Raw genomic sequence first — 10,443 nt, 5'->3', positions numbered from 1 at the left:
CGCCGAATACAACAAGTGTAGACCTTACAGTGAATTGCTTACAAGCCCTTAACTAACAGTACAGTTCAGGAAGAGTTAAGAAAATGAGCAAATGACCAAAAGTACAAAATTATAAAAAGTAACGCAATAAAATAACAATAACAAGGCTATATACAGGGGGTACTGGTACCGAGTCAATGTGCAGGGGTACAGGTTAGTCGAGGTAATTTGTACATGTAGGTCGGGGTGAAGTGACATTTCATAGATAATAAACAGCAAGTAGCAGCAGTGTACAAAACAAATGGAGGGTCAATGTAAATAGTCCAGGTGGCCATTTGATTAATTGTTCAGCAGTCTTATGGCTTATGGGGGTAGAAGCTGTTAAGGAGCCTTTTGGTTCTAGACTTGGTGCTCCGGTACCACTTGACGTGCGGGAGCAGAGAAAACAGTCTATTTTTGGGGCTTTCTTTATATAGGTCCTGGATGGCAGGAAGCTTGGCCCCAGTGATGTTCACTACCCTCTGTAGTGCATTACGGTCAGATGCCGAGCAGTTGCCATACCAGGCGGTGATGCAACCGGTCAGGATGGTCTCGATGGTGCAGCTGTAGAACTTTTTGAGGATCTGGGGACCTATGCCAAATCTTTTCAGTCTCCCGAGGTGGAGAACTTGTTGTCGTGCCCTCTTCACGACTGTCTTGGTGTGTTTGGACCATGATAATTAGTTGGTGATGTCTTCACGACTGTCTTGGTGTGTTTGGACCATGATAATTAGTTGGTGATGTCTTCACGACTGTCTTGGTGTGTTTGGACCATGATAATTAGTTGGTGATGTCTTCACGACTGTCTGTCCATGTGTCACTGTCTGTCACCTAAAAAACCTATCTCGACCTGTGTGCACCTACGTTCTAAACTTTCATTCATAGGCTAGGTTGTAGCAATCTCATGATGGGTAAATTCTAGTATCATGTAGTAGCCTAAACCTATTGCTGTTACATTGAACAGGGTGAATGGAATATGAATGACAGTCATCTAATATGCTGTAATAGAAATAAGGCCATGCTCATGAAAAAACAAATAGTTCTGCCTCATCTTAAACGGCACTGTTTGGGTGTTGGATGATTCTTGGTACACATGGGAAACCGTTGAGCTGGAAAACCACAGCAGCGTTGCAGTTCTTGACACAAACCGGCGCCTGGGACCTACTACCATACCCTGTTGAAAGGCTCTTAACTATTTTGTCTTCTCCATTCACCCTCTGAATGGCACACATACACAATCCATGTCTCATTTGTCTCAAGGCCTAAAATGCCGTCACATCTAGATAAAAACTAATGTGAAAAATGAACAGAGCAAATGTTTATTAAAACACTACCTAATCATAGAAGTATGTATTCATCATTTACAATATATCAGCTTATTGTTAAATTATTATGACGTTTTCTTCCAATACAAAAGTGTAGTAACTGTTGTTTTCAAACTGCGTTACCCACTCCAGCCAGCAGATGGCGATATGCGTCTTTCAGGTGATGCTTCTTGTGTGACGTATAATTTACTGGACGGGACGTATCTTCAGGAACAACAACGCGGCTACTCTTTCAACCGCCTCGGTAGCTTGCTAGCCAACATTAAACGGAAAGATTGACGCTTTAGACCATGTTAATGTACATTAGCTAATCTCAGTGTTGTTAACGCAGTTCAGTTGACGTATCAACTGGTTAACTTTAACCTAATTTGCTTGTTCAATTTGCAAAGTTGTTAAACATTGATACTGAGCCTAGCGTTAAGCTAGTCGCTAATTCTAACATCCCAGACCATGAGCTCACTAAACTACTCATCCCCTGTTAAAGAAGAGGTCTGCTGTATGCAGAAAGAAGCTCTGAGGCTGAACATTGTCGTGAAAGAAGAAGAGGATGTTATAGAGGAAACAGAGGAAGAACCTTTCAGAGAGGAAGAGGATGCTATCTCAATAAAGGTGAAGGAGGAAGACGTCTTGGGAGTGAAAGAGGAGGAGACAGAATATCAGATTAACACCAGTGAGTACTGTCTTAAAAACCGAGTCACACACTATGCCGTTGTTGAACTAATGTGGGGGGTTTTAAGGGCCATTCTACTGAACTTCTTCACTTGAATATGTTGTTCAGTACTGTAGGAATTGTTAAAGGGGCCATCTGCCTTTGTTAGTTTCAATCTGCCATTGGTACATATATTTTGGGGACTTTTAAATTAGATTTATTAAATTATCCATGTAATTTATCCATGTAACTAGTATAACAGGCTTTTAAAATGCAATGTTGGAGTATAATTTATACTTAAAATATCAAAGGGATGCAAAAGGCACCCATTTAGTGGAACGACCCTTTAACATTTGCATTTTAGGCTGTTTAGAGAGATTAATGCCTCCTGTAAGACCCTATGATTATAATAGACGGTCGTAAAATCACTATCTGTTTGATGTTCTCATTCACACAGGAGAGAGACATGACTATTGTGGATCCTCTGGGGAGCATCAACAACATCCTGATGCTGACGAGGCAGAGAAGAGTCTCTCCAGATCAGAACACCAGATGGTACAGCTTGGTCTGGTCTAGTATACAGCTTGCTCTATCGGGGTCTGTGCTGGGTTTCTGTAAAGCACTTCATGACAGCGGTGACATAAGCATCCATTATGATATGTGTCTGTGTCCCCTCCTTTATGGTTACCAGGACAACGATAGCCCTTCCTCCCTCCCGGAGTCCCCATGTCGTGCCTCTCCCGGTAGCGCCTCACTGCTGGGTATGAAGAGGTTGTCTGTGCTGCTGGTGGACTGCAGGAAAACAACGGGGCTGAGTGGAACTGTGAGAGGAGGAGAAGAGAAGAAAGGATCAGATTTGACACATCAAAGTAAGTGCTGTAGTTTAGTTTGAACAAATACAATAGATCTGCCCACTGGTATCTGTTACCAGGACAACCAGCAGAGTTCTGTTGACATGAAGATAGACTGTTATCTGTTACCAGGACAACCAGCAGAGTTCTGTTAGTTGTCAGGAAGATAGACTGGTGGATATGGATGTTATATATAACACTGAAAAAGGATTCTGCCAATGAAGAGAGAAACCAATAGACCATATAAGACCTTGATGAAAGTTAGCTTTAGAGAGAAAGTTTCAAGATGATCTGATGTAAGGTGCTTGTTTTACAAAACCTTTTCCTAAAAACATTATGGATGTTACATTGTCTGTCTGGTATATGTATCTTGCTACACAATTGGTATGGAATTAACCCAAAAGCTATTAATCTTACAGCTACCCCCCCCCCCCCCCTCCCCTTCAATTTCCGCCTGAAGACATACCCAAATCTAACTGCCTCTAGCTCAGGCCCAGGAGCAAGGATATGCATATTCTTGGTACCATTTGAAAGAAAACACACTGAAGTTTGTGTAAATGTGAATTGAATGTAGGAGAATATAACACAATAGATCTGGTTTAGATAATACAATGAAAAAACTATACGTTTTTTCTTTTTAATTGTTGTATCATCATCTTTAAAATGAACAAGATAAAACAAACATTCAGATATGAATATGGGGACAATTTCAGTGGAAAACATAAGGCAACAGTACTTGTGCAAAGTTTCAGATTGATAACTTCCAAAATGAGTATGCTACATGACATTTAACATGAAGTCACCCAGGTGTCCCACACATGTAGCCCAAATGTACCCAAGTGGCCAAATTGGTGAAGGTATACATTTTGAAACAAATAACTATATACAAAATACCAAAATGGTATTCTAACACACCCCCCCAAAAAATGGAGAGGGAAAAAAAATATATACATTTACAAAATAACACAGGTAACTATTTACACACTTTCAATATTTGGAAGACCCTCAGTCCTCTATCAAATCAAATCTGTTTATATAGCCCTCAAGAGTAAATATGAACAGTTTACCTCTAGATGGCCCGGGAGGTGTGGAGCCAGAGACAGCAGGGGTCCAGCTGGATGAACCAGCTTCAGAGGGGGATGGACACACGTTGGCGGCAGACACACGCATCTCGACCATGCTCCCTCTAATCCATAATATGTAGACTGAGTTGAGGAAGCATGCGCTGGAGGAAGTATAGCCAATGTGTACTTTAAACATTTCATTACATTTTTATATATTGCAAATAAAATGTAAAAACAATCACAAATAATATTTTATATTATTCATTTCAAACAACGGCATTAGCATGAGAAGAACTTACCAGTCCAAAACAATGTCCTCTCCGTTCAAAAAATATGCTTCCATTTGAGTCATGGTCGCTAACTGAGTCGTCTTCCAAAAGCATATGTTTCACTTTCACGATCAATTTCCTCTATAATTTTGTGTACATTCGTATATCTAGTCTTAGATTTAGCTTTCCCTGATTTTTTCGCCATGATTTTCGATATATAAACATCTGAAGATGCTTGTTAGCAAAACAGTGCTGTGCATAATGAGTTTGGCTACTTCCAGTATGAAACTTCAATGGCGAATGACGATATTTACGCCGGAGTTTACTACATGGGTTGGTCTTCCAAAACACAAACATTAGATATTGCCGTTTACCTCTGCTCATTGGCTATCTACCCAGCTAGATTTCAAGACGATCGGTGGTCATTGGGTTAAAATACAGTCAATCAACGAGACAGTGGTCATATAATTGGTGCACAATGAGGTCGTTACTTGTTGTCTTCCAATCGTTTTTTTCGGGTCAACACGTCCCGCGAAATGACCCATCAAGTTTGGTTGCGTTACAAACAAACAGTTGATTGCAAGGAAACCAAACATGACTGGATAAAGTCAGGTTTAGTCTGTGTATTTACGTCGAATGTTTAGTCGAAAATTGAATGACACGAAATTCAACGAGATAAGCGTTCACAAAATGTTTCGTGTTAGGCTATAAAAATGGATTTAACTGAACAAAAGACCATTCATTGTGTAACAATGAGCCTTGGGATTGCAAACAGAGCAAGATCTTCAAAGGTAAACTATTTATTTCATTGCTATCTGTGATTTTGTTACGCCTGTGCTGGTTGAAAAAGTAGTTTGGTATGGGGCTCTGTGCTCAGATAATCACATCGTATTCTTTCGCAGTAAATCCTTTTTTAAATCTGACAACGCAGTTGGATTATCAAGATTCTAGGCTTTTGAAGCCTGTGAGACACTTGTATTTTCAGGAATGTTTAATATGACTATTTGTGGCGATCACCGTATGTTGTCGAATTCAAACCCGCATCCGGTATCCGTAGATAAGAGAAGTTAATGGTATATATGTATCTTGCTACACAATTGGTATGGAATTAACCAAAAGTGCAGCCATAGTTTTATCTTCGATGCCTCCCACGGGGTGCCAATATGTCGTGACGTTGTATTAGTTAATGTGACGACTGCTGCTCATCGAATGATTAACGGTTTATAATTGCGTGATTAAATGAATCAGACAATTATTAACTCATTAACCTGGGCACCATGGGAAAATTAGTTTTATGGAGTTTCTATTTCCCAAATTACCTCAAAGAATATCAGAATATCGATTTGACAACAGTCGCTAATTAATCAATTTCCTCTACAGTCTCATTGTGAACGTCGCATAATCCGGGAATCTGCACAAACCCGAGTCCCACCAATGAGTTCGTACCACACCAATTTTAGTTGATTATTTATTTACTAGAAAGCTAAAATGATAATAGAAGATACGCATAAACAAAACACAGTCTAGGCTGTTGATTAGAACTTAGTACAACAGGCCAACACACTCTGACGCGTGTTACCCAAAATGGGGATTTAAAAGAGAGAAAAGGAGAAAGTACACGAGAGAAATATACATTTGGGTGCATTTGTCAGCTATGCTTATTTGAACCCTGACCTTGCCCCGAACTGCCGCTCTTATGGGTCAGAATATAATGATGTAATTACGTGTTGAAGGTCTCCGCTGTGGGTCTCTCCGCGTGGGCCGTTTAGGCTTCAAGAAATGATGCAATTCTTTGGTGCAACTCTTTGGTTGTCCTCATGATGTCAGTGTCCTTTTTGCTTAGTGGTCTGATTCCTCACCCTTGTTCTGAAAGGGTTCTTCTGAGGACAGCCAGCCCTGTAGCTCAGGGCTCACAGCGTAGGAATGAAAACAGTGTAGATACCACGATTCGATGGTGGGTGGAGACCGGGTGGTCCGGCTTGAATTCACCCGCTTAGACGCAGCTATTCATCCATAGCATGAGAAGAAAAGGATTCCTTTGTCTTCAACCTCGTGTTGTGTTTTGGGTTCGTTGACTACTCAGACCTTTGCTGCAGCTCGGGTCACTTAGTCTGATATGTTAATTCTTAACTCGCATGTCTTATACACTCGGGTCAGATGTGGGCGTAACCGCCTTTAGGGCAATTCTCTGGGCGTACCAAGTTATGAGGCAAGGTCTAGATTTTACTCAAATCCAATTTTAGACAACTAACTTCACATTTCATCTTTACCAAAACATTCTCTTTGATTTGAACATTTTCCACACAACGTACAATGTATGAACATCAAGCATATACTAGGATATACTAGGAAAACTCTTAAAGTTACAATGTTTTCATAATGACGTCGTCCTTTAACCTTTAATAACAAAACAAAAATGACATTAATTTTCATATTCCATCTATCGTCATTACCACCATTGTGGCTGACGGAAACCATTGTTCCAAAGTCCATTTATTCCATGTTTAATGTTCTGAGGCCAGTTCTCCATAGTGAGAGGACAAAAGATTATTTATTATTAAATTAAATTATTTTCAAAAGAATTTTGTCTGTTGCCTAAGATTTACAATGGGTGTGAGGGGTCAAAACCCCCCCACATCTTCATACCCCTAGATCTCTCCTAAGTTGGGGGTGAGAGATAATCGGTATGGTCATGACACCTCATACAAGGCAGCATTATCATGAAGAGGTTTCATTCAGGTCTCTCTTTAATTAAACACTGTCTTTGGCAGGAGGAAAACCAAACTTCGAGGAACCAAAGGTGTCCAAACCAGCAAGACGACACCTCTGCTCCCAATGTGGAAAGAGTTTTAACCAGTTAGGAAGCCTGAAAGCTCATGAGCGAATACACACAGGGGAGTTGCCTTACCACTGCTCCCAGTGTGGAACTAGGTTTACCAGATTAGGAAGCCTGAAAAGACATGAGAGGATACACACAGGAGCGAAGCCACACCATTGCGCCCAGTGTGGAAAGAGTTTTAACAAGTTAGGAAACATGAAATCTCATGAGCGAATACACACAGGGGAGAAGCCTTACCACTGCTCCCATTGTGGAAAGAGTTTTAGAGAGTCAGGAAACCTGAACGCTCATAAGCGAATACACACAGGGGAAAAGCCTTACCGCTGCTCCCACTGCGGAAAGCGTTTTAACCATTCAGGAAAGCTGAAAGAACACATGAGACTGCACACAGGGGAGAACCCTTGCAAATGCTCAGACTGTGGGAAGACATATTACTCATCACGGTCACTTAAACGTCATGTGAGAATCCACACGGGAGAATAATTACTTCTCCTCGTGTGTAAACTCATGTTTCACATCACATTGACTTAAAATTCATCAGAGAACATACACAGTGCTCCAATTGTCTTATATTGTTGACTGAGAATGTGTTTACTTGTTTATACCATATGAAATGGAATTGTACAAAGTAGTCTTAAACATATATTTGTATGTTTTTACGAGAAAACAGTTTGAATATAGAGTAGATCAGATTCCATGTGTTTAAATGGTCCTTTTTTAAACTCTGACTGTGTGTGTGTTTATCTGGGTGTGTCATTCCTCCAGCACTACAGATAGTACAGTGATATTTGGATGTGATGCATTTGATCCATTGTTTACATTTGCATTGTTGGCCCACGGATGATTTAATGAAATTGAAATGATCACAGACTCTGTAATAGAAAATGGTAATTGTAAACTCAGCAAAAAAAGAAAGTCCTCTCACTGTCAACTGCGTTTATTTTCAATAAACTTAACATGTGTAAATATTTGTATGAACCTAAGATTCAACAAATGAGACAAAATGAACAAGTTCCACAGACTTGTGACTAACAGAAATGTGTCCCTGAACAAAGGGGGGGTCAAATTCAAAAGTAGCATTCAGTATCTGGTGTGGCCACCAGCTGCATTAAGTACTGCTGTGCATCTCCTCATGAACTTCACCAGATTTGACAGTTCTTGCTGTGAGATGTTACCCCACTCTTCCACCAAGGCACCTGCAAGTTCCTGGACATTTCTGGGGGGAATGGCCCTAGCCCTCACCCTTCGATCCAACAGGTCCCAGACGTGCTCAATGCGATTGAGATCCGGGCTCTTCGCTGGCCATGGCAGAACACTGACATTCCTGTCTTGCAGGAAATCACGCACAGAAGGAGCAGTATGGCTGGTGGCATTGTCATGCTGGAGGGTCATGTCAGGATGAGCCTGCAGGAAGGGTACCACATGAGGGAGGAGGATGTCTTCCCTGTAACGCACAGCGTTGAGATTGCCTGCAATGACAACAAGCTCAGTTTGATGATGCTGTGACACACCGCCCCAGACCATGATGGACATTCCACCACCAAATCGATCCCGCTCCAGAGTACAGGCCTCGGTGTAACGCTCATCCCTTCGACGATGAACGCGAATCCGACCATCACTCCTGGTGAGACAAAATTGCGACTCGTCAGTGAGAGTACTTTTTGCCAGTCCTGTCTGATCCAGTGACGATGGGTTTATGCCCGTAGGCGACATTGTTGACGTTGATGTCTGGTGAGGACCTGCCTTACAACAAGCCCTCAGTCCAGCCTCTCTCAGCCTATTCCGGACAGTCTGAGCGCTGATAGAGGGATTGTACATTTCTGGTGTAACTCGGGCAATTGTTGTTGCCATCCTGTACCTGTCTCGCAGGTGTGATGTCCGGATGTACCGATCCGGTGCAGGTGTTGTTACACGTGGTCTGCCACTGCGAAGACGATCAGCTGTTCGTCCTGTCTCCCTGTAGCGCTGTCTTAAGCATCTCACAGTACGGACATTGCAATTTATTTCCCTGGCCACATCTGCAGTCCACATGCCTCCTTGCAGCATGCCTAAGGCACGTTCACGCAGATGAGCAGGGACCCTGGGCATCTTTCTTTTGGTGTTTTTCAGAGTCAGTAGAAAGGCCTCTTTAGTGTCCTAAGTTTTCATAACTGTGACCTTAATTGCCTACCGTCTATAAGATTCTAGTTGCTTAACGACCGTTCCACAGGTGCATGTTCATTAATTGTTTATGGTTCATTGAACAAGCATGGGAAACAGTGTTGAAACCCATTACAACAAAGACCTGTGAAGCTATTTGGATTTTTACGAATAATCTTTGAAAGACAGGGTCCTGAAAAAGATCTGTCCATTTTTTTCTGTGGAAGAAAAAGGGACGTTTCTTTTCTTGCTGAGTTTGTGTTTGTCATTGCAAAGATCTTATTATTAAAGATGTAATTTAACTTACTGGTGTGTGAACTTTGTCTCTCCTCATTTGGTAATACAGCAATTAACCACCACAGACTAACCTTGTGAAACTGACCTATTATAATCTCCTGTTCCTGGGAGTATCATCCTGCGTTGCAAACCAGCTGCACCTGCGTCCTTGTATGAATAAAGTCCCTCCCAGGAACAGGCAACTATAAAGATATGTGCTCATCACCCACTGCTTCAGGAATTCAGACTGTCTACACTGCGCTGTGTAACTCTGTTATTCTCTCTGAGCTCAGAAATAAAGAATCTTGGTTTGACTTGGACTCCAGCAGATCCTTATTTTATAATATCCACCACAACTCTCCCACAGATTGCTGTTTCATCATTGTCTCAATGAAGAGTTCCTCGTTCCACTTTCCTGGGGTTATTTACAAGCCTCCCACTGGTTGAATAAACGTTGTTTCCACGTCATTTCAACAAAACACCTTTTGTTTCATGGACTTGCAACCTAAATCCAATGACTGGTGACATTTTGTGTTGATTTCATGTAGAATTCACTTTAGTTGACGAACCAAAGAGATGTAAATAGAAACTAGATGTTGAACTGACGTCTGTGCCCAGTGGGCTGGTTTGAATAAGTAGCAGGTGTTGGATCAAAATCCACCTTAGTAGCTAAGTTTCCATGTAATTTGCAACAGATTTTCATGTGAATATTCTAAAATCTGCATTAAACAATATATGCATTTTTCCACAAGAAATGTTTCTATCAGACAGACTTATTGCTAATCAAAGGCTTTACGAGACAAAAAAATACTTTTGCTGTTGAATTCCCATGTGCCGAATGAAAAAATACAAGTTAAATAGGTTTCCATCACATTTTCAACTCTCCTGATGGTTTTAAAAACTTGTGTAAAATAGAAAACGTGCTCTTGTCCCGTGCACTGTAGCCTGCAGCTCACATATACAGTGATGGTAGGCTACCTACATGATGAGATTATTATGGATGAGAGAGATAT

At 41.2% G+C, this 10,443-nt stretch overlaps 1 protein-coding gene across 1 annotated transcript; it reads left to right on the top strand.

Moving 5' to 3' along the window:
* The first annotated feature begins 1,575 nt into the window (after nt 1-1,575).
* On the top strand, nt 1,576-9,744 carry LOC129848979 (zinc finger protein with KRAB and SCAN domains 7-like). The gene is made up of 4 exons (XM_055916061.1): nt 1,576-2,013; nt 2,450-2,547; nt 2,684-2,861; nt 6,948-9,744. Exons 1-4 carry the CDS (start codon nt 1,794-1,796, stop codon nt 7,496-7,498), a joined length of 1,047 nt encoding a protein of 348 aa, XP_055772036.1. The 5' UTR covers nt 1,576-1,793; the 3' UTR covers nt 7,499-9,744.
* The last annotated feature ends 699 nt before the right edge of the window (nt 9,745-10,443 follow it).

Source organism: Salvelinus fontinalis, unplaced genomic scaffold (genome assembly GCF_029448725.1).
Source record: "Salvelinus fontinalis isolate EN_2023a unplaced genomic scaffold, ASM2944872v1 scaffold_1310, whole genome shotgun sequence".
NCBI classification, from domain to species: Eukaryota; Metazoa; Chordata; class Actinopteri; order Salmoniformes; family Salmonidae; genus Salvelinus; species Salvelinus fontinalis.
This window is presented reverse-complemented; position numbering and strand designations above follow the sequence as displayed.

Coding starts and splice junctions, on each gene's coding strand:
- LOC129848979 (XM_055916061.1), top strand. CDS start 1,794: ATGAGCTCACTAAACTACTCATCCCCTGTTAAAGAAGAGGTCTGCTGT. Junction 2,548..2,683: donor CCAGATCAGAACACCAGATG/GTACAGCTTGGT, acceptor TATGGTTACCAG/GACAACGATAGCCCTTCCTC. Junction 2,862..6,947: donor ATCAGATTTGACACATCAAA/GTAAGTGCTGTA, acceptor TGTCTTTGGCAG/GAGGAAAACCAAACTTCGAG.